At 41.1% G+C, this 24990-nt stretch overlaps 1 protein-coding gene across 1 annotated transcript in view; it reads left to right on the forward strand.

The window, feature by feature from the left end:
• MYO1D (myosin ID) overlaps window positions 1–24990 on the forward strand; it is a 368723-nt gene that overhangs the window by 107799 nt on the left and 235934 nt on the right. Inside the window, exons 4-11 of the mRNA XM_055401217.2 lie at window positions 524–689; window positions 2427–2480; window positions 3932–4027; window positions 8620–8736; window positions 10707–10910; window positions 12874–13019; window positions 13108–13222; window positions 19632–19802. Coding sequence (XP_055257192.1) covers window positions 524–689; window positions 2427–2480; window positions 3932–4027; window positions 8620–8736; window positions 10707–10910; window positions 12874–13019; window positions 13108–13222; window positions 19632–19802 — 1069 coding nt within the window. The remainder of the gene's footprint in view (window positions 1–523; window positions 690–2426; window positions 2481–3931; window positions 4028–8619; window positions 8737–10706; window positions 10911–12873; window positions 13020–13107; window positions 13223–19631; window positions 19803–24990) is intronic.

The raw sequence follows: 24990 nt of genomic DNA on the forward strand, positions 1-24990 counted from the left end.
TTCTTTTCAGAACATCTCTTTTTAATATTTTTATTTATGTAAATAAAATATGCTCATTTAATAGAAAAATTAAAAATTACATCACTGTGCAGAACAGGAAAGTTCCCTGAAATTCCACCTACCTCCCCCATCAACCTAGGTAACCATAGTGAAGTGTGTTGTCCCTTCCAGGTTTGTAAGCAATTAGTAAAACATGTGCGCGCATGTGCGCGCACACATACACACACACACGCAAAGATCATACTATTTTGTAATACATATTATTTTGAAACTTAATTTCTCATTCATTAATATATTCTGGACCTCTTTCTAGGTCAGTATATATTGTACTAGGAAGCAAAAACTTATCTTCATCCATCCCTATTCATGGACATTTCTGTTGTTTAAAGGTTCTTGTTCTTTTGACATTGCAAACAATACAATCTCTGTAGACGTATTTGCATGTCTTTTAATGAAATCTAGTTTCTTGAAAAGTCCAGTCTTTGAAATTTCTTGCAGTGACTTTCATTTATCTGTGTTAAAGAGTGAAGAATATGTTGCTTAAGTCTAACTGTGTCCTGGAAGCTTTCGGAAATGCCAAAACCAACCGCAATGACAACTCAAGCAGGTTTGGAAAATACATGGATATCAACTTTGATTTCAAGGGAGACCCAATTGGTGGACACATCAATAACTACTTATTGGAGAAGGTAAAATGTGCTTGATTTCTGAGGGTCATGTTTGCAAATGCTGAATTTTTGAGGGGGAGCACTAGAGTTGCGTTTTCAAATGGAGTTATAATTAACGTACAATATTAGTTTCAGGTATGCAATGTGGTGATTCAGTGATTTTATATATTATAAAATAATCACCTCAATAAGACCAATTACCGTCCATCACCAAGCAAACTTATTACAGTATCGTTGACTATATTCCCTGTGTGTACGTCACCTCCTTATTCATAACTGGTAGTTTGTACCTCTTAAAACCCTTCACCTATTTCGCCCATCTCTCCCCCCAGCACCATCCTCTCTGCCAACCACTGTTTGTTCTCTGTATCTATGAGTCTGTTCATGCTGAATGTGAAACCTGATTGTAGAATTTCTTTTATTGCTCCAAAGTAGCTTTTAATCCTGTTCTCCATCCCTTCCTGCCCTTCAGTTACTATTCTGCGACATTAATGTTCTCTTTTTGTGTTCTCTTATTAGCATTACAATGTCAAGTTGGGGAAAGTTACAGAATTTGTAGATAATGATTTAGGTGTATGTGTGAAGGGGGGTGATTGAACATGTGCCAACTTTTAGATAAGGTTTAGCAAAAGCTCGTCTAGGATTAATCACTTCTACTCTTGTTACACATCCTCCCATGTTTTTATTTTAATTAATTTGAAATCTCCTTTTTTCCCAGTTTCTATTTGTTCACTACTTTATAGTAACATTTATATATATATATATATATTTATATATGTGTATATATTTATTTATATAGTAATATAGTACTTTGTGGTTTTATACCCTAATTATGAGGCATACTACATTTGGTCTGTGAAAACTTAAAAGTATGTTTTTATCTGCCCATGTGAGTGAAAGATCCTATTTGTAGAAGAGTCCAGTCAAAACTTTCCTCTTGGGGCTGCTAGAGAGGTTGTGTCCTAACTAATCTGGAGTAGATTCGCCTGGTTACGGCAGTTAAGGTTGAGCTTTACTAAGTTAAGTCACCGCCTTGAACTGTACTCAGAGATGAACTGACCTACCTTCTCAGTTAAGGGTTTTCCATCCCAATCATACCATAGCAACCTTTATGGCAGCAGAATACAGTCTAACCTTCATTTTTGTTTGTGAAGCTGAAGGGAGACTGTTCAGGAAACAGTATTTTATCAGAGTCAGTTGGAAAAGGACAGGAAATGCCAGTTATTATCAGTCTTTTTTTTTTTCCAAAATGTTTCATGCCTTCAACTTTGTGTATGTATTCAGGCAAAGGAATCCCCTTACATTTTGAGTCCTCTCTTAAGAGCAATCTTTTTGAAACCCTCTCAAGCAGAGGAATCTGTGGACGGATCTTGTTCACCTGACGTTAGTACAGGATATAAGGTGGTGCTCTTGGAAATACCAACAGATCCTCAAGAAGGGAATGCTGAGAGTATTCCTCCCTAAACATTCCTTCCTATTCTCCCCACTGCCAATTTCCTCCCCCTGAAAATTCCATCTTTAGGCTCCAGGTTTTAAAAAAATATCAAAATAGCTTCATTTTTGGAAAGTTTGAGAAAGAATTACCAAAAGATTGCACAGAAAAGTCCACGGGTTGGTCCCATTCGGGGGGTCCTTAGGACCTTTCAGTGCACTGCTGATATGGGGTTCTCTGGGAAAGTGGCTCTTGTTTTGTTTTAGGAGTACATTCTCAGATTAACGATTTTAATGTGTTTCTCCCCCCCTCCGCCCCCCGCTTAGTCTCGAGTTATTGTGCAACAGCCAGGAGAAAGAAGCTTTCATTCTTTCTATCAGGTTAGTAAGCTCTTCTGCAGATAATCATCCATTTGTTCAAGTGTGCACGAAATGGATTTTTACTCTGGGGACTCTCCCCTGTCTTGTGCCTCCATCGGCCCACAGCACGTTACACACTGGGCACACATGCATACACCCTCCCTACGGGTCTCTTCAGGGACTTGACGAGCATGACTGTCATAAAAAGTTAGCAGGTAGTTAACCAACCAGATGACTGCCTCAGTTGAGCATTCGCTGTGTTTCTTTGCAGTGTAGTAACAGTTTAATGACCCTAAAAGCTTTTGAAACGATACATTCTGAATATGGTAAATTAGTTTTATTTTTCAGTTGGAGCTATTTTTCCCATTTTGCAGCACTCCAGAGATGGGAATACAAATTCATGTTATTTTTGTTAAAAAAAAAAAAAAGAATCAATTTTAAAAACCTGATAGTTATGTTTTTTCCAGTAAACCAAAGTGTGCAGTTTAATATAGAGAATTTCAACATAGTGCTTTCTAAAATTCATGTTCTGTAGAGAAGGACGAGGTGTATTGTATCTGTGTTTTTGTTGATAATTCACCATGTTTTCAATAAACTAGTTTTCTGCCAAATATAGGAGTTCTGTTATTTCAAGAACCCATGACTGGGATTTGCCTGGTGGTCCAGTGGCTAAGACACCGATATAGGGGACCTTGGTTCAATCCCTGGTCAGGGAACTAGATCTCTCGTGCCACCACTAAGGTCCAATGCAACCAAATTAATAATTTAATATTTTTTTAAAAAAACAACTTGTAACTTTTTCTGCACTTGAGTGAAAGTTAAAATTTGTCTTTGTCCGATACTACAGTCCTGGCTACCCAATTGTGCTTTCCTGGGATTAGAGTTTGAGGAGGAAAAGCTGTTTGTTTCCAGTATGACTCAACATATGACTAGCTGCTGACGCCTCTTAGATTCAAGGCAGTATTGACTTTTTCTGAATTTGAAACACAACTGCACACTGTCTAGATAACAAGGTTGATAAGCACATGACTGCCACAGAGCACTGGCTCCTGGCTCACAAACAGCTACAGTCAGAGCAAGAACCTTTCATGCCAGTTATGTTGTGAAATGGCTAAGAACTTTTAAGCAATTCTCCTTCTGACTGTATAACATTCTCCATCTCTGAGGATGTTGAAGCCATTTCACCTAGAGACAAAAAATAAAAATCTTCAAAGCCAAAAACAGGAGGACCTGAGTGAATTATCCCAGAAAAGGGGAAAAAAAGCTAGTTTAACATTAAGTTTGGAGTAAGAAAATGGCAACCCAATCTAGTCTTCTTGCCTAAAAAATCCCATGAACAGAGGAACCTACAGTCCATGGGGTCACAAAGAGTTGGACATGACTGAGGGACTGAGCACCAGTAAGTTAGAATACATGGTATATTGGGTTCAGTGGGTATATTGATAGCTTATTTTTATTTTGATGTTTGTCAGCTGCTACAGGGAGGTTCGGACCAGATGTTACGTTCTCTGCATCTCCAGAAATCCTTGTCATCCTACAGCTACATCCATGTTGGAGCCCAGCTAAAGGTAAGCATTTCCTTTTTGAGATGATTCAGATATAGAATCAAAGACTCAGAAGAGACATTAATTAATTATCGGTTTCAACCTGCCACCTTAAGGCAAATGAATGACTCTTTTCTTCTATTTTTAAAATTCTTGAGGACAGAGATTCAATGTATTATTGATGCAACAACTTTGCTTAATAACCCATTACTATATTTTATCACCATCTTACAGGAAAGAAGTTTCTCTCTTGTGATCTTGTGGGGGTTTTTTTAAATTTTTAATCCCAATCCTTTTATTTTGATCCTCTAAAAATATTGTTACAAGTAGGAAATCCACCGCAAAAGGAGGTACTATATGATTTGGCCAAAGGCAAGTTGGTGAAACAAAAGAAAGCTAAAAAGCGCTGTGGTTGAAAAATATCAAAGATCACCATTCATTAGTTTTTCAAATCATGATTTTGATGAAATAGTTTTGTGATCCTTAGAGCATTTCTATTCAACTTTCACAATATTTTTTTTCCCCTTTCCTTGCATGTGAAAGCCCTTGCACACACATAACACTGATCCTTTTGCCCTTTTTGTTTCTAATTAGTGTTCTGCTACATATAATTTCTGCCAGCCAATTTGTCGCTAATCCTAATAATACAGTGATTTGTCAATGGTAGTTTATAAAACAGTAATTATAGTTTCATTGGGGAAGGTGTATAAATCCATGAAATAAGATTTGAAGGTAAATAGACCAGGGTTTACTTGTTTACTCTGGGTATATAAAGTTATACATACTTGGGTTCTTCTGCTTTTTCCATATTTCATATTTCTTCTATAATTAAAGATGCATTGCCTTTGTAGTTGGGGGAGAAAATAAAAGATTTTATAAAAGGAAAGAATCCAAGATGTGGGAAGCATTTCTTTTTTTCAAATTCTTTGCTATTCATCTTAAGCTAATTATACCCAGATTACTGGTTTTAGCGATATTTTTATTATCACACATATACATAAATGATATTTACGGTTTTGCAATTAGTTTTCCATTGTTTGACATTTAAGTTGCACAAGGTTTATACTTTTACAGTCATCCAAGAACAGAATGTTTGGCTGAAAATTAATTGAAAGCATTCAGAACAGCAGAGGGCAACATCCCAACTGTTTGAGAGTAGGTCAGAGGTACTTCAGGATGGTAAAGGGCTGTAAAATCAACACTGAAAGAACAGTGACTGGGAATATCCTTTTTAAATCAAATTGTCTCATTGACCAAGTGGCTCTTGACTGGGTCATGTGACGCACCCACCAAAAGCAAATATTAAATGAACATTTAGTCTTTTCTTCAAAGCTAAATTTACCTTAGGTTCCCTTTCCATCAACAATTTTCATTCCAATTCCTCCCCTTCCTTTTTTTCTGCCCAGTAAAAACCAAGAAGTAATATATGATCATAGTCAAAACCTAAAATAAAGATGAACCAAAAGGAAATTAAAATATACTAAAGCTCACCTTTCAGAGATAATTATTGATAACAGCAGTATATATATGTATATATTTATATATGGAATCACACAATAAATCCTAATTAAGTAAACCTTTTATTAAATTATAATATAATCATTAATATCTTTCCATGTAAACAAATATAAATTAATAGAACAGTTTTAATAACTATGAAGTATTGCTCTCTATGTTTCATAACTTAGCCATCCTAAAATGTAGGACTCATGTACAATTAAGATACTGTGGGTTACAGGTAAGACCCAATTAAAAGTCTCCAACAACAATAAGGAACTTAATTATATCATAAGAAGCCCTAGGATGGGGCCATTCCAGAGTTGGTTAATTCAGTGCCTTAACAATGTTGATAAGAGATCCAGATGCTTGTTTGTTTCTCCAACTTACAATTTGGCCATCCTCACTGGATTTGGCTGGTCTGCTTAGGTTGATTTTCCTCATGGTCCCAAAATGGTCGTGGCAGTTCCAGCAGTCACAGGCAGAGAAAATGCTCCTGGCCACAACCTTGATGAGCTAGGGAAGCCTCATGTTTTATGGACCAGAATGGCTTCTCATGCCCATGACTGACCAGTCACGTGGTTAGGGGGAAAAGATCCCTGTGATTAGTTTAGACCAATGAAGATTTACCTCCTAAGGTGAGGGGAAACCAGTCCTGAAGAACACATGCCCTTGGCGAGGGGTGAACAAATCAGAGTTTCATCAGTAGGAAAGAAGTAGGGGTGGAAAATGCCCCTTAGGTAAGCAGCTGACAGTTCCCCTCAGTAGGACATGTAGACTTCCTGTCTGGTTCCTCTGCAGTTTCAACACTGTTGCAGCTTTTGTAATGTGCTAGGAACTGTTGTCATCTGGTCGCTAAGTTGTGTCCAACTCCTTGCAACCCCATGGACTGCCGCACGCCAGGCATCCCTGTCCTTCACTATGTCCTGGAGTTTTTCAAATTCATGCCCACTGAGTCAGTAATGCTACCTATCTCGTTTTCCGCCATCTTCTTCTGCTTTTGTCTTCAATCTTTCCCAGCATCAAGGTCTTGGGAAAGAGTGAAGGCAAGACCCATATATAAAGGGAGTTGCTTTATGTAAGTTCTCATCTCCTTCTCCAACAACCATGTAAGAAAGGTATCATCATGCCCTTTGTACCCTTGAGGAGATTGAGCCTCAGCAAAGTTGAGCATCTTACTCAGAGAGCTGGAAGGGGAAGAGTTTGCCTGGCTGTGTCCTGGAATTAAAGGAACACATGCTCATCAGGCACGGGGACCCCTTCCTCTGATCTTCCTCAGCAGGTGGGCATCAGGCCAGGTCTCTGTGTCCCAGCCAGGGCAGAAACTCACTGAGGAAGGATCAGACTCTCCGCAGCCACTGCTTTGGGAAGACTCTTAAGATGGGCAGTTACCATTGCTTTACTGTGAATTTTACTGACCCCCTTGTAATGGGCTACAGATCAAGGCAAGCAATTAGTCTTTGAACCCCTGTGTTAGTCTAGTTGGGTTGCTATAACAAAAATACCGTAAACATAAGAGAAATGTTGATTTCTCATAATTCTGGAGGCTGGGGAGCCCAAGATCAAGGCCCCAGCAGAGTCAGTGTCAACTTTGTGGTTCAAGGGTGGTGCCTTCTTGCCATCTCCTCACAGGGCAGAAGGACCAGGGATCTGTCAGCTTAAAAAGATGCACAGTGTGAGAGTTGTGAGTTAAGTTTTATTTGGGCAATATGAGGACTGCATCCGAGGAGACAGCTCTGAGAAGCTTCTCCAAAGAGGTAGTGGGGGAAGGTCAATATCTCACAAAAGGTTTTCTGCTAGTCATGAGGAGCTGATGTCACCATGAAGGGTTTTAGTGCTTCTCTTTGATGTGAGGAGATGCAAGGATTGGGATCATGAAATCAGCTCCTGAAAATGACTATCTAAAGACCTGTTCCACCAGTTTCCCTGGAGCATAAAGTGCCCCATCCCTGTTGTCCACCGTGAATTCCCTTCAGGGCGTGACAGAGGTCAACAGCTGCAGCTGCACAGAGTTCAGTCCCCACAGAGGCAGACGGCAAAGGCCCTTGGCAAGCACCAATTTGTCAGTGACAGACAGCTGGGGTCTCTTTTATAAGGGTACCCATCCCAACATGAGGACTTCATCTCCAAGACCTGATCACCTCCCAGAGGCCCCATTTCCTAATACCATCACCTTGAAGGTTGAGATTTCAACATATAAACTTGGGTGTGAGGTACTCAAGATGCTCAAGTAGTGGCTTGTGTGTGTGCTAAGTCCTTTCAGTCATGTCCAACTCTTTGTGACCCCCATGAACTGTAGCCCACCAAGCTCCTCTGTTCATGGAATTCTCTAGGCAAGAATACTGGAGTGGGTTGGCATGCCCTCCTCTAGGGGATCTTCCCAACCCAGGGATTGAACCCATGTCTCTCATGTCTCCTGCATTTGCAGGCGGGTTCTTGCACTGCCTGGGAAGCCTCCAGGAAACTCGGGGGAAAGATATAAACATTCCTTCTACAGGAACCCTCTTGTGCAGTAAGAATCTCTGACATACTGAATGTTTACAGAATGTTTGAAAAAGTGAGGTCATATTCCCAGACGGTTTCCCAGCTAGCTGAATGATCAAGGCAGGCTACTTGGCTTTTGGGGGTAGGGTGGGGAGTGTTCTTCCTCACCTTTGAAGTAGGAAGCCTGACCAAACCAGCGTGGGAGCGTTGTTCCCAGCCTGGACAAGACTAATTGTGGAACCAAAAGCCACAGACGACAATAGCTAGGCATGTGTCTCGGAGGCTCCTTCAGTCAGAGTTTCCATTTGTGGTCTCACATCTCATGCCACTTCCTCCACTCATCCCAGAGCTTCTCTGAGCCAACTCAGGACTTGCTCCTTCACTGAAGCCTCCAGAAAAGTGCCTGGTGCTTATTATGAGAGATGGCGGCTCTCACACAGAAGTGGGCCTTGCGGGTGTTGCCTTATATCGCTACCCGTGAAATCATTTTATTTTCTCTGGATACTCCCCATCCCTTCAATGACTTACTCCAAAGGCATCAAGACCTTGGCTACACTTGAATTTAGTCTCATGGTTTTGTCTGTTAATGTTCAAATGAAATGTCTGTGACCTCAGTTTCCTGTTTTCATTCCCAGTCGTCTATCAATGATGCTGCAGAATTCAAAGTAGTAGCTGATGCCATGAAAGTAATTGGCTTCAAACCCGAGGAGATTCAAACAGCATATAAAATCTTGGCTGCTATTCTTCACTTGGTGAGTAGGGACACCTTTCAGAAGTTATCGCCTCCCTGTGGAGCTCGGATGTTCTTCCAGAAGGTTTGGGGTTTTGTAAAAAAGTAATTTATATAGAGAAAGTTTCTCTGACATGTTGAAGAAATTACTGTATCTATAGTTTCCTCCATCATTTTATAATAGTATGAGGGATTTTCCAAGCCACTGTAGGTTTTGAGACTGTGGCTTTCGTTCACTGCCATCTTGGTATGTTAGGCTTTGGACTGGTTATTTTCAAAGGTAAAAGAATTCAGCAGTGATGTGACCACCCATGGAATAAGCTCAAATCTTTTGAACAGGGTAAACTAATGGCATTTGGACCAGCATCACAGATTTCCAGAACTAGATTTTTATTGTCTCATTTTATAGATTGGAAATGAATGACTGGCTTAAAAGTACCCCCCACCCTACCCCAAAAAAAGCACAGCCAGTTCATTGCAGCCAGTACCATGGACCACCCTGGCCCACTTCAGCACAAGTTATTTACCACACATCACACTAAACTTAGAAGTAAAGAACTGTCAGTTGGAGTCTTTTCATTACTGTCTGTATTTATTAGAGATCTTGAAAACATAATGAACGTGGAACCTCGTGGTACATGAGTGACAGTGTAAATGCAAATCTGGAATAAAAATGACTTTTCACTTTCCTGTGGAGAGATTAACCCTAAGGGAATCAGAAATGCACAGGACCTGGGACTTGCCTCATGTCCAGAACCCGCCTGCCAATGCAGGGGACATGGGTTCCATCCCTGGTCCAGGAAAATCCCAGATGCGCAGAGCACCTAAGCTTGTTTACCACAAGTACTGAGGCTGCGTTCTAGAGCCCGTGCTCCCCAGTGAGAGAAGCCACCACACTGAGAAGCGCACACCCCGTGACGAAGAGTAGCCCCCGCTCACTGCAACTAGAGAAAGCCCACACGCAACAACAGAGACCCAGTTCAGGCCCCCCTCCAACAAAAAGGAAATGCTCAGGACCTGTATGAAAACTGTTATATAGCCGCATGTAAACAATCTCTTAAATAAGTGTTTCTGTCTGGGAAGACTTTAACATTCTAAATTATTTCATTGTTTCAACTAGTTTATAAATACAGTGTGACAATAATGCTTCAGTATCCAAAGAAGAATATTTTTTTCAGTTGACATGATTCTAGAACTTACTAGAACAATAAACATGTAATAAAAGTGAATAAAATGTGTTAAAGAAGAATAGTAGGGAAGGGGGAGCAGGGGGAAAGAGACACAACTAATTCCAGCCATTTAAAATGATAGTAAAAGCCACAGCGCTTTAAAACTTGCTGCATAAGTTCAGCACCAGATTAATCAACAGATTAGTTCATGTGCTGGACACTTGGTAGCTGGCTAATATGTATTTATTGTTTGTTGAATGAGTAGAATATAAATAGACTCAAAAAATTGGTGGAAATTAATGTGTAATAAAGGTTATATTTCAAATCAGGAGGAAAAGCTTAAACTATTCAGTTAATGGTGTTGGAGTAAGTAATCATCTGAAAAAATAAAGTTAGATTCTTACTTTATACTGACATACCTTCTAGCTGGACTCAAGGCTTAAATATGAGGGAAAAAAACTATAAAAGGAATAGAAAAATCTATTAAATATTCATAAAATCTTCAGAGTTGGAATGATCTAAGCATGACACCAAAGAAAGAGAAACCCTGAAGCAAATGACTCGTAGATTTGACTACATAAAAACATAAAATTTCCATCCATCAAAGCCATACGCTGAAAATTGAAAGATAGAGGAGTGTCTGGAGAAGGGCGAAATGGATGAAGCACTCAATCTTTATGTGTTGAGATGTTAATGTATTTAGGATGATCGGTGCTACAGACAAGGTCCCTGGGAATTCTCTCACTGGCAAATCTTTCCCTGACATCATTTTTCAGAATCTCAGTGGAAATGGTGTGTCTTGGTTTTTCCTCTTCTGATACAGGGAAATTTAAAGTTTGTAGTGGACGGTGACACCACTCTGATTGAAGACGGCAAGCTTGTGTCTGTCATCGCGGAATTGCTGTCCACCAAGACGGACATGGTGGAGAAAGCCCTCCTCTACCGGACGGTGGCTACGGGCCGTGACATCATCGACAAGCAGCACACCGAGCAGGAAGCCAGCTACGGGAGGGACGCCTTCGCCAAGGTGGGCGCTGAACCGGCGCCCTGCTGGCCCTGTGAGGCTGCTGGTGCCAGAATTCCTAATGAATCCCTAAGTTTCTGCTTCTAGCTATTGGTGGTTAGAGGTAGGGTGGCTCAGCGGTAAAGAATCTGCCTGCCAAGCAGGAAACGCGGGTTCAGTCCCTGGGTGGGGAGGATCCCCTGGAGATGGAAATGGCAACCCACTCTAGTATTCTTACCTGGGAAATCCCATGGGCAGAGGAGGCTGATGGGCTGCAGTCCATGGGGTTGCAGAAGAGTTGCACATGGCTTAGCGACTAAACAACAAGAAGGAATAGTTTGGCAGAGGTGGGAAGATCAGCAGTCCAGACAAGACATAGGTTTGAGATGGCCATGAGATATCCAAGCGTGCTGTCAGGTAGGCAGTCAGGTATGGGACCCGGAGCTCAGAGGAGAGCTTGCGTTCAGACGGTACTTTTGGGGGGAAACATCATATCACTGTTGTTTATTGTCATATGAAACGACACAGAAAAAAGGAGATAGAGAAGAGGACCAGGAGGAACTCCAGCTTTTAGCGGTCAGGTAGAGGAGGAGGTGGTTAGATAGTACCACTGACTCAACTGATGTGAATTTGAACAAACTCAGGAGATAGTGGAGCACAGAGGAGCCTGGCGTGCTGCAGTCCATGGGGTCGCAGAGTTGGTCACAGCTTAGTGACTGAGCCACAGCAAGAGAAGACCTACTAAAGGTCACCAGGAAGGAACAGCCGGTGAAATAAGAGGCAAATTAAGACAGTGTGATGTCATGAATCAGAGGGCAGAAAGTTTCAAGGCAAGAGTGGGAAACTGGGTTGAGTGTTGCCGAGTATCCGGGTAAGATGTCCACATGGAGGTATGAGAAAGTGTCCACAGAGAGGTGCTTGGGGTCCTTGATGAGCCATTTCGGTGGAGCCGTGAGAGAAAATGAAGACTAGAGTGGCTGGAAGAAGAGGTGAAGAGTGGAGGTCGTGTATATGGACATGTATAGGTGAAGAGAGAGCGGGTATCTGAAGGGAGATGTTAAGGAAAGACATTGCAGGACACGTTTGTATCAGGATATGAATGTGTGCGAGTGGGCGGTGCCTTTGTCCTTACGTGTTGGTGTGTGTGTTCTTGAGCATTGAATGTATATTTGAATCTCAAGGAATTTGAAATGCTGTCTTTTTGGCTTAGATCTTTATTTAGCATTGTAAATCAATGTTTGTGTATTTAGAATCCATAGAATGTAGAACTCATTGGTTCTCAGCTTTTTATAGTTGATGAGATTAAAATAAAGGGACAAAGTGACTTATCCAAGGTAGTAAGCAAATTATTGGTGTTACCAGGTCACAGAAACACACCTAAGGAATTTTGTTGAAATATAGCTAACATAATGACCAGTAATAACCACCATCCAAACATCATGCAAACGTCATGTAATTTTTTAGAAAATGATCTGCATTTCTCCTTTTTCAGCTTAGAGGATTAACAGCTATGCTAAATGGTAAGGAGGGAGTCAATAGGAATTTAAAACTTCTCATAAATCCAGGGCTTCCCTAGTGGCACAGTGGATAAGATTCCACCTCCTGTTGCAGGAGACGTGGGTTCGATCCCTGGTCCAGGAGGATCCCAAACGCTGTGGAGCAACTGGGCTGCTGTGCCACAACTATAGACCCTGTTCTCTAGAGCCTGGAAGCTGTAACTGTTGAGCTCACATGCCTCAACTACTGAAACCCACGCGCCCTAGAGCCCTTGTGCCACAATGAGGCAGGGTGGGTGGGGGGGCTCTGCAATGAGAAGCCCACACGTCTCAGCAAAGAGGAGCCCCCGTTCCTTGCAAATAGGGACAAGCCCACGCAGCAGCAAAGAGCCAGAACAGTCAAAATAAATAAATGAATATAATTAAAAATAAATCCAAACAGAGGACTCATTTCCAACATGCAAGAATTTACGAGGTCATTTTCATCACAGGCCATATACGAGCGCCTTTTCTGTTGGATTGTTTCCCGCATCAATGATATTATTGAGGTCAAGAACTCGGACACCACCATCCATGGCAAGAACACTGTTATTGGTGTCTTGGATATCTATGGCTTTGAAATCTTCGACAACAACAGGTAAAGCGGAGAAGTTACTAAAAACCCTATTGTTTTGTTTTGGTTTTTTAAAAATTTGTTTGAGCCTGATTGATTCCTTTTCTTGCAGCTTTGAGCAATTCTGCATCAATTACTGCAATGAGAAGCTCCAGCAGCTGTTTATTCAGCTGGTCCTGAAGCAAGAACAGGAGGAGTACCAGCGGGAAGGGATCCCCTGGAAGCACGTGAGTGGATTCATGAGAAAGCCAGCTTCTAGCATCCTAAGGGTCTGCTGATCTTCTTGAGTGCTTGAAACACAGCATCCTTAGCTTTCCTTTTGGGGTGTGTACATACAGCTCATTTTCAGGGTTTACAGGTGGGGTTTCTCTAATTTGATCAACTGTTTGGGACCCCGGAGAAGGCAATAGCAAGCCACTCCAGTACTCTTGCCTAGAAAATCCCATGGATAGAGGAGCCTGGTAGGCTGCAGTCCCTGGGGTCGCTAAGGGTCGGACACGACTGAGCGACTTCACTTTCACTTTCACACATTGGAGAAGGAAATGGCAACCCACTCCAGTGTTCTTGCCTGGAGAATCCCAGGGATGGGGGAGCCTGGTGGGCTTCCGTCTATGGGGTCACACAGAGTCAGACACGACTGAAGTGACTTAGCAGCAGCTGTTTGGGACCCAGAAAAGGCTGAGTTAAAATCAGTAAACTTATATTCACCTGATAGCTGATACCCCGTAGGTTTTTTTCTGTTTTTTCTTTCTAATTTTATTGAGGTATAATTGACATATAGCACTGTATAAGTTTTGGAGGAGAAAATGTCAACCCACTCCAGTATTCTTGCCTGAAAAATTTCAGGGCCAGAGGAGCCTGGCGGGCTACATACAGTCCATGGGGTCACAAAGAGTCAGACACAACTTAGCTACTGAGCATGCTTGCATGCACTGTATAAGTTTAAATTGTACAGTATAGCAATTTGACTTAACTTACATCATGAAATGATTACCACAATGAGTTTAGTGAATATTCATCATCTTATATAGATAGAAAAGAAAAAAATATTTTACATTGAAGTCCCTGGTGGCTCAGAGGTTAAAGCGTCTGCCTCCAATGCGGGAGACCCGGGTTCGATCCCTGGGTCGGGAAGATCCCCTGGAGAAGGAAACGGTAACCCACTCCAGTATTCTTGCCTGGAGAATCCCATGGATGGAGAAGCCTGGTAGGCTACAGTCCACGGGGTCGCAAAGAGTCGGACACGACTGAGCGACGGAACGGAACGGAACGGATAGTTAATTTACAAAGTTGTGTTAATTTCTGCTATAGAGCAAAGTGATTCAGTTATACATATATATATGTACATTAAAAAAAATCCTTTCCTGTTATGGTTTATCATAGGATATTGAATCCAGTTGTCTATGCTATACCATAAGAACACATGGCTTTTAGATTTGCATCTGTCTGTTTGACTTTAGCATCCTTTATACGTTATTCATAGCAGCAGCTTTTGCCTTCAATGGACAGAACTTGGCTTCCTAGTGGAGTTTCTTCTTCTTCCTTCTTTCTTTTTTTTGCTCTTATTCCTCTTTTTTCTTCCTCTACTTTGTAAGCTCAGTGGCACTTTGCTGTCTTTGGTCAATGAAGTTCATATTCCCTGAAACCAGTGCATGAAGACAGCTGTGATGACTTGGATTTCCGTTCAGTCTCCGCTGTGTCACACAGCAGTTCCCACCTCTCTTTACATGGCTCTCTGGGAACTTTGTATTTGTCACTAGTCTGATAAGATGTAGGCAGACAGGTTGACTGATGCAGGGTGCAATCCCACAGATCACAGCTGAAACCATGACCATTAGACTTCCTGCTCATGATAGAAATGGGACCTTGTAATTTTCTTTGAAATTTTTATTATGAAACAGTTTTGAGAAAGACTTAAAAAATTCAAAAACTTCTGAGTTTCCTTTTATTTCTGTGTTTATCCTTTTGCCAAGTATAGACAATGAAGTCCATATTTGTTTTCTGATACTCAGTGTAAGCAGTAAAAACCTGTTTGAAATGCTGTATTTAAATTACTTTTATATTCTTTCCCACCTTCTTTCTATCTCCTCTGATTCAGGAAAAGTAGATACTGAAAACATACATATATATTATATGTAATTATATTTTATATCTTATATATAGTCTTCCCTGGTGGCTCAGATGGTAAAAGCATCTGCCTACAATGCGGGAGACCCGGGAGATAAGATATACATATCTTTTATATGTATATATATGGTGTAATAACTAGCTTTCCTGCTTTAAATTGCTTCTTTGCCTTCCATTGTGTTATATATTAGAATACCATAAAAAATTTTTGTTCAAATGTATTAGTATAAATATTACCTATTTATAAATAAACCAAGGGTATATTATTACTTTCTAATAGGATTGCCTACAGTTTTGATTTAAAGAGTGAATTCTCATCACATATTTAACATGTAATTCAATTAAGTTAATATGCAACTTTCATAGAATGAATCTGTTGTGTGGGGTTTAGGTTTTTACAACAAATTTAATCATAAAACTTCTTATTCAGATGTGGTTCAGAGATACTGGTCAAAAATATCCTTTAACAATCAGAACATCAAATTCCACAGGCATAGTTGATAAAGGGAAAAGTCAACAATGGCAGGAGGCTATTCTAAACATATGAAAAAGGAGAAAAAAGCCCTTTGAAACAATTCTTAGTGAAATAAAGCAAGAGAAATATGTCCTGGAGAAAGAAGAAGACTCTCTCATGGGTAACAGTTACTGAGGACAGACTGAATGCCCATATTAGAATCCCTATTCTGGGCAAGTATTTCCTCTAAAAACCCCAAACTTATTGACATAGACACATTTTTTGTTGTTCAGTCGATAAGTCGCGTTTGACTGTTTGCACTGCAGCTCGCCAGGTTTTCCTGTCCTTTACTATCTCCTGGAGTCTTCTCAAACTCACGTCCATTGATTTGGTGATACCGTCTAACCATCTCATTCTTTGTTGCCCCCTTCTCCCCCCGCCCTCAATCTTTCCCAGCATCAGTGTCTTTTCTAATAAGTTGGCTCTTCGCATCAAGTGGCCGAAGTATTGGAGCTTTAGCATCAGTCCTTCCAGTGAATATTCAGGGTGGATTTCCTTTAAGATTGACTGGTTTGATCTCCTTGCAGTGCAAGGGACTTTCAAGAATCTTCTTTAGCACCACAGACACACTACTGTATATAAAACAGATAACTAATAAGGACCTACTGTACAGCACAGGGAACTCTCTTTAGTACTCTGTAATGATCTATATGGGAAAAGAATCTAAAAATGAGTGAACATATGTATGTATGTAACGGATTTACTTTGGCTTCCCAGGTGGTACTAGTGGTAAAGAACCCGCCTGCCAATGCAGAAGACATAAGAGACGCAAGTTCAATCCCTAGGTTGGGAAGATCCCCTGGAGAACGTCATGGCAACCCACTCCAGTATTTATTCTTGTGTGGAGAATTCCATGGACTGAGGAGCATAGCGGGCTACAGTCCATGGGGTTGCAGAGTCACACACAGCTGAGCGACTAATACACATCCAACTGATTCACTTTGCTGTACAGCAGAAACTAACACAACATTGTAAATCAACTATACTCCAATAAAAATTAATTTAAAATAAATAAAAAGTAAAAACTCCATCCCATCTCTTTGTCTCCTGCATCCCCTAAGAAACCTCTTGGGAATGCCAGGTTGCTGGAAGAACCTGATTTGAAAACCACAATTTTAGGCAGTGCTTAAAGCAGCATGAAATTGTGAACCAAAAGTTACTGGATTCTTCAGCAAAGACTAATTACTTGTAGATAGCCAGCTGGAATTTGGGAAACTTAATTCTTTTGTCCTTAGGACAAAAGACTTAGTCTTTAAATTCCATAGTTGCAAAGTCTAAGATTTCAGCTATGTTGATTAATATAGAGTTCCTACTTTTTGAGCATTTTCAGAATGTTTTTTCCAAAGATACAGATAACTTTTTTCCCTAATGAAAAATGTAATAAAGAGCTCACAATAAAAGTAAATACTTAGACCAGGGCTAATCTGTCTCTGTACTAACATTTTGTACCAAGGCTGTCCTGTGCATCTAGGATGTTTAGCAGTATCCTGGCCTCCTCCCACTGGATGCCAGTAGCATTCCACTAGTTACGACCATCAAAAATGTCTTCAGACTTTGCCAGATGCCCTACGGGTTCCGGGGCAAGTCACACTCCATTGAGTATCACTGATTTAGACAAACCAGAAAAATATTAAAAAAGTAAAAGCCACCCAGTTTGCAGACTTTGAGTTCATGGAATACAGAGGAGGGCTTGGAAAACTAGAGGTGGAGCTGAAAACCACAGCTGGCATGAGCCCTTGGATTTTTAAATACCATTGAACAGGGATCTATAAGACATAGTAATCATCTATTGTGAGTGTGTCAGCTCTCAGATCTGGTACCTCCTGAATGATCTGGGACACATCAACACACTAAAGTGTATAGACTGCCCATCTTCACGTGATGCACAGCTTGCCTGAGTCAGGCCCATGCGTGCTTTCTCTCTGAGTGTGGTGATATATATGCTGCAAGCTGTCAGAATAAACGGGCTTCCCTGCCTGCAGTGCAGACCTGGGTTCGATTCCTGGGTTAGGAAGATTCCCTGGAGGAGGAAATTGCAACCCACTCCAGTATTCTTGCCTGGAAAACTCCATGGACAGAAGAGCCTGGTGGGCTACAGTCTATGGGGTTGCAAAGAGTTGGACACGACTGAGTGACTAACACTTTCACACTTTCATCAGAAGAAACAGGTGTAGAAGAGGAATATTATACATACTGTGTATGTCTTGAAGTAGAGGAAGGTTCAGAAGCTGTTTATAACTTTTTCAGCTTGTGGGAGCAAATGAAAAGTGTATTCTTACCCTTTATGGATCCTTATATCTGATAATTAAAATTTTTATATTATACCCTGAAAAACTCTGTTAGATCCATATATGCTTTTTTAACTTTTTTGGGAAATTGGAGGAGACACTAGCATTTTCGTCAGCCAGGATCATGTAACTAAAAATGCAAGTTCTGTGTAACACCTTAACTTCATCAAGTTAGGTATCAAGTAATACTTCCAGGTTATTTATGGGCACTAGTGGAGAAGGCAATGGCAAGCCACTCCAGTACTCTTGCCTAGAAAATCCCATGGATGGAGGAGTCTGGTAGGCTGCAGTCCGTGGGGTCGCTAAGGGTCGGACACGACTGAGCGACTTCACTCTCACTTTTCACTTTCACACATTGGAGAAGGAAATGGCAACCCACTCCAGTGTTCTTGCCTGGAGAATCCCAGGGATGGGGGAGCCTGGTGGGCTTCTGTCTATGGGGTCACACACAGTCGGACACGACTGAAGTGACTTAGCAGTAGCAGTGGAATGTGGGGGCTGTCGTGGTGTCTCAGACGGTAAAGAATCAGCCTGCAATGCGGGAGACCTGGGTTCAATCCCTGGCTTGGGAAAATCCCCTGGAGGAGGGCATGGCAATCCACTCCAGTATTCTAGCTTGGAGAATCCCCATGGACAGAGGAGCCTGGCGGACCACAGTCCATGGGATCACAAAGAGTTGGGACACAACCGAGTGACTGAGCACGGCACAGTGGAATATGGGTCTTGTGATTAACATTCAACAGATGAAGGGACTGAGAGTGTGAGGAGTAAGGTTAGGTGCAGGGTATGAAGACGGGATTAAAATAAGACTTAGTGAAGGAAGAAACATGATCTACTTTATAATTTTCACCTTGAGCTGTAGAGTAAGTCCCCTCCATACAAACCTTCAAGTTGCAAACTTTTAAAAATGCAAATGTGCATGCCAGTCCATGTGCCAGCTATTGTACTACTATACTTTCAAGGTACTGTACTATAAGGTGAAACATGTTTATTTTTTGTGTTTGTTTGTTCATTTTTTATGTGTGTATTATTTACATGAAGAATATTATAAACCTATTACAGTACTATATAGCCGATTGTGTTAGCTGGGTACCTCGGTTAACTTTGTTGGACACACTCTGAGAATGGAACTCGTTCGTTTGTAGGGGACTTAACTGTGCTCATTTAAGGCAATTAAAAAAAATCTTGATCAAGCTGTGCAGCCCATGGGATCTCAGTTCCCTGACCAGGGATTGAACCAGGGCCACGGCAGTGAAAAGTGCCAAATCCTAACCACTAGACCACCAGAGAGCTCTTAAGACAAAATTTTTTTATGATACAAAGTCAATAAATACATCTTTTAAAAAACCTCTCTTAGAACGTGTACTCATTTTAGCATTGAAGGTGTTAGTCGCTCAGTCATATCCCACTCTTTGTGACGCCATGAACTGTAGCCCGCCAGGCTCCCCTGTCCATGGGACTCTCCAGGCAAGAATACTGGAGTGGGTTGCCATTCCCTTCTTCAGGGGATCTTACCAACCCAGGAATCGAACCCAGGTCTCCTGCATGTCAGGCAGATTCTTTACCGTCTGAGCCACCAGGGAAGCCTCATTAAATGTGATTTACATGTTTGACATCAAAGTGACTTGAACTCCTGATACACGTGGAGACGTTGGTGTTGCACCTGGTCCCGTTCCGTTGGTAATCGGCTCTTTGCTGTGTCTCCAGATTGATTACTTCAACAACCAGATCATCGTGGACCTGGTGGAGCAGCAGCACAAGGGGATCATTGCCATCCTGGATGATGCCTGCATGAACGTCGGCAAAGTCACTGATGAAATGTTCCTCGAAGCACTTAACAGTAAACTGGGCAAACACGGTCATTTTTCCAGCCGCAAGGTACCGTGTATAAAGAGAACATCCTCTCATTTTGATCTGTACGAGTTTCCTCATTGTTTGACAGAGTCAAATGAATTTTTATGTTGAGGTACAAGAATGTCCACACACATATGAAAGGCCATAAACATCCCTGAAATGATTTATTGCTGTGGATAAATTCTGCCTCTCTGGTTTATTGGGATGATGATGATGTTGTTCAGTCACATCCAACTCTTTACGACGCAATGGACTGCAGCACGCCAGGCTTCCCTGTTCTTCACCATCTCCCAGAGCTTGCTCAAACTCATGTCCATCAAGTCAGTGATGCCATCCAGCCATATCATCTTCTGTCATCCCCTTCTCCTGCTTTCAATCTTTTTCAGCATCAGGGTCTTTTCTAATGAATCAGCCCTTCGCATCAGGTGGCCAACGTATTGGAGCTTCAACATCAGTCCTTTCAATGAATATTCAGGGTGGGTTTCATTTAGGATCAACTGATTTGATCTCCTTGTTGTCCAGGGCACTCTCAGGAGTCTTCTTCAGCACCACAGTTCAAAAGCATTAATTCTTTGGTGCTCAGCCTTCTTTATGGGATGATGTGATTGATAAAAATCATAATGTCCAGGAGAGGGCGCTCTAGACTACTCAATTTGCTAGAAATAGGAGAAATGAACACAATTCTTTAGAAAGCATGATGTCATTTATAACCAATAGGTACAGAGACCTTGTTCATGTGCTAGAATTTTGCCCCTGCATCCGATAATTATGGCACTGAAAATAGCTTTTGTCCATGACTTTTTACTGTAATCCTCAGTTATAAAAATATAGAATGTGTGCTCTGCTCTAGTTCCTCAGACAATGTGACTTTCTTGAAAACAAGAAATTCTAGCTGAAATTCTCATGTTACAAGGAAACTCATTCCTTAAATAAATGGGTGTCCTTTTTAACTCCCTATTTTTCACATTCCAAAAATGTTACAAACAGATCATATTTCTGTGATAACTGGTGGCAGTTGTGGTTATACCTTTGTGCTGTGCCTTGCGTATAGTATGTTTGCCATGATATTTGTCCTAGGAGAGACACACCATCATCCTCAGGTGTTCCCTATAAATACAGGCTTGTCCAGCAATCATAAACTGAAAGAAAAACAGGCCCTGTGCTTCTTCACTTCCATGAAGAAAGGGGCAAACGTTTCTGCCTCTCCATAATTCCATGTAAATCTATGACGCACTGCCGTTTTTTAGTATGAATAAATCTATATTCTAACTTTGTACCTTTTGACATTATGTAATCAGAACAGTAAGATTCCACAGTTAACTAGAGAAAGCACAAATCATCAAGAAATAGATTACTTGCTGATATTTATTTTAGACCAGTTTATTTCTAAAACATTCTCCTTGGTCTATTACTGAAGACCAGCTTGTAGCCTGCTCTAAGTTAGCTTTCAGATACTGTGATCTTATCTTTGTTTTAATTTTTACTTTTGGCCACACTGCGTGGCGTGTGGAATCGAGTTTCCCGACCAGGCATTGAACCTGCACCCCCTGCATTGGAAGCACGGAGTCTTAACCTCTGGACCACCAGAAAAGTCCCTATAGTCTGATCTTTGACATCAGGGTTCCTCCAGTCATTTCCTGTTTATAACACAAATACGGAATAAGTGCCTCTCGTTTTCCAGGTACAATCCTGATGGCTGGGGACAGAACAGCAAGCAAAGTTAGAAGCCACGTGAATAATTTAGAGTGATACTTTTAAAGATGGCACAATGACAAGGGCAGATGTCCTATCTCTGAGGGGCTGGGTAAAAATGTCTTTTATAATCATAATTCAGATTTTGGAGATTCGCCTTGTATTATGTCTACCAGATGGTAGACAATCCTTGTTTATCAATTGAATTGGATTGGTCACGATCATACCAAATAAATCTTAGGAAATATTGAATTCTGAACTAAAACAGGCAACTCGCCATATGATTAGATAAACAACTATGATTCTCACATGAGAAATCGCTTCATTTTGTTATGTTTTACCTTGGCCATTTATGTACCTGAATGTATCAACCAAATATTTAAAGTAGAAGCTGTTCATGCAGTACTTTTAAGCAGTAACTACTGACTCAATAGGCTAAGTAGTAATTTATCTGTGAAGATGGAAATTTTCTTTTCTGTTTTTTAATGTGGGAGCCCAGGTTTTCCCAACTCTCAGACCAGGTGGCTCCTTTCTCCCTCAGCAGCAGCATCTCTCAGACAAATCTTGAGATGGAAATTTTTTGTGTGTTCTTTTCTGGGATTTTTGCCTAATGAAGGAAAGAAATGAAATAACCAAGCTGTCAGGATATTTTCATCACTGTGAACTTTTCTGTTAAATAAATGCTATTATCCTGTATATCACAGCAGGTATTTTCATTCATTATTGGTTACTAATGATTAACTACTTTTATTGGCAGGTTAAAGAAGAGGTTTCTGGCTTGTGTTTATTTAGGGGCTAAATTGTTTGGAATGCGTTAAAGTTATCATGCAGAGGCAGACAGATGATCCAATAAACTATAAAATTACTGTTAAAAGTATTGTTAACATGTAAAGTTGAATGATAAATAGGTTTTTTTTTAAGTAAAGAAAAATCTAAAATGTTCTATGTTTAGATCAGTTAAGAATTTGCAGTATCTAAATGTAAGAATATTCAATTAGTATAGATGTCTCTTGAGTCCTTTTCCTTTGGGAGTTTTATAAGTAGAAGGGTTTTGTAAAAGTGGTTGATAAGAGAGAGGGAAGGAAAAAAAAAGAGAGAGGGAAGGAGACAGGAATTAAATATTTCAGAGACCCCTCTGAATGTTAGCTGCTTTGTTCTCCATAGTTGGTTTAACCTCTAGAACAGCTCTACAATAAGTGATTACTGAAGGGAAGAGAGCATATAGATGGTAGAGACAATACTGCAGCCTCAGAAGTCTGACTCTAACTTCCTGTAATTATTAATTTGTTGAATTAATAGACTAATTATTCCCTTAACAGTATACATCCCACCGTCCTGGTTGGGGTTGTTTGTTATCTAACATGACAAGCCAAGTGATGTTTCTACGTAACCATACTCAATGCTTATGGATTCTTTTTTTTTTTTTTAATGTTGACCATTTTTAAAGTCTTTATATTGCTTCTGTTTTATGTTTTGTTTTTTGGTTTGTTTTTTTTTTTTTTTTGGTTGTGAGGCACTATGGAATCTTAGCTCTGCAATCAGAGATCCCACATCTGCTTTGGAAAGTGAAGTCTTAACCACTGGACCACCAGGGAAGTCCCAATAGTTATGGATTCTTAAACATCCACTTTTGAACCTAAAGGATATCAAGTGATCCTTTACAGGGTGGTCAAAGAATCTAGGTGCTTCTGTAATAAGGAAGTTGCAGAAACTTACAGAGATCCAGGGCTCTATAAAAACTGTCTTCTCAGAGAGGTCCTCTTTGGCGAGAAACAGCTGCAGAAGGTTGATCTTCTGTGAAGTGGTAGACCTGGAGTCCAGCTTAGCAGAAGACGAGTGAGCCAGGCTGATGTATACATAGCAGAGTACAGACATGGCATTTGGTCCCAAGAACTCTTCCCGGAGCTACTGCTTATCAGTTACGGGACCTTGGGCCAGTTACCTAACCTGTTTGAGGCTTAGTTTTCATATATGTAAAAGAAAATCCATAATCCTTAGTTTAAATATCAGTTGTGAGTATTGAATGAGATATCCATGCATCAGTTCAGTTCAGTTCAGTCACTCAGTCATGTCCGACTCTTTGCGACCCCATGAATCACAGCACGCCAGGCCTCCCTGTCCATCACCAACTCCCAGAGTTCACTCAAACTCATGTCCATCGAGTTGGTGATGCCATCCAGCCATCTCATTCTCTGTCGTCCCCGTCTCCTCCCACCCCCAATCCCTCCTAGCATCAGACTCTTTTCCAGTGAGTCAACTCGTCTCATGAGGTGGCCAAAGTATTGGAGTTTCAGCTTTAGCATCAGTCCTTCCAGTGAACACCCAGGATTGATCTCCTCTAGAATGGACTGGTTGGATCTCCTTGCAGTCCAAGGGACTCTCAAGAGTCTTCTCCAGCGCCACAGTTCAAAAGCATCAATTCTTCAGCGATCAGCTTTCTTCACAGTCCAACTCTCACATCCATACATGACCACGGGAAAAACCATAGCCTTGACTAGACAGTTCTTGGTTGGCAAAGTAATGTCTCTGCTTTTTAATATGCTGACTAGGTTGGTCATAACTTTCCTTCCAAGGAGTAAGCGTCTTTTAATTTCCTGGCTGCAATCAGCATCCACAGTGATTTTGGAGCCCAAAAAAATAAAGTCTGACACTGTTTCCACTGTTTTTCCATCTATTTCCCATGAAGTGATGGGACCAGATGCCATGATCTTCATTTTCTGAATGTTGAGCTTCAAGCCAACCTTTTCACTCTCCTCTTTCACTTTCATCAAGAGGCTTTTTAGTTCCTCTTCACTTTCTGCCATAAGGGTGGTGTCATCTGCATATCTGAGGTTATTGATATTTCTCCCGGCAATCTTGATTCCAGCTTGTGCTTCTTCCAGCCCAGCGTTCCTCATGATGTACTCTGCATATAAGTTAAATAAACAGGGTGACAATATACAACTTTGATGTACTCCTTTTCCTATTTGGAACCAGTCTGTTGTTCCATGACCAGTTCTAACTGTTGCTTCCGGACCTGCATACAGGTTTCTCAAGAGGCAGGTCAGGTGGTCTGGTATTCCCATCTCTTTCAGAATGTTCCATAGTTTATTGTGATCCACACAGTCAAAGGCTTTGGCATAGTCAATGAAGCAGAAATAGATGTTTTTCTGGAACTCTCTTGCTTTCTCCATGATCCAGCGGATGTTGCATAGAAGATGGCAAATCCTCAAAATGGTCTTTAAGTGGGACATGGAGGAGAGAGAGGCTCTATCAGTCAAGGTTGGCTGGGCTGTGTTAAGATAACAGCCGAGATTTAAGTGTCATAGACAGCAGAAGTCTATTTCTCTCCCAGCGTCCCAGACTTCTCCCATTTTCAGGCTCTTCCATCCCCTCAGGACTGTCCTTCTCTGCATCTAACTCGTGGGAGGTGAGAAGAAAGTACAGAGGAGAATCACCCACTTCTTACCAGCTTTGACCTTGAAGAGCCTTATCCCCTCATGCTCACTTTCCATTGTCCAGAGCTTGGTCACCCGGCCAT

Source organism: Moschus berezovskii, chromosome 20 (genome assembly GCF_049115385.1).
Source record: "Moschus berezovskii isolate FMDL1 chromosome 20, NW_MosBer_1.0, whole genome shotgun sequence".
Taxonomy (NCBI): Eukaryota; Metazoa; Chordata; class Mammalia; order Artiodactyla; family Moschidae; genus Moschus; species Moschus berezovskii.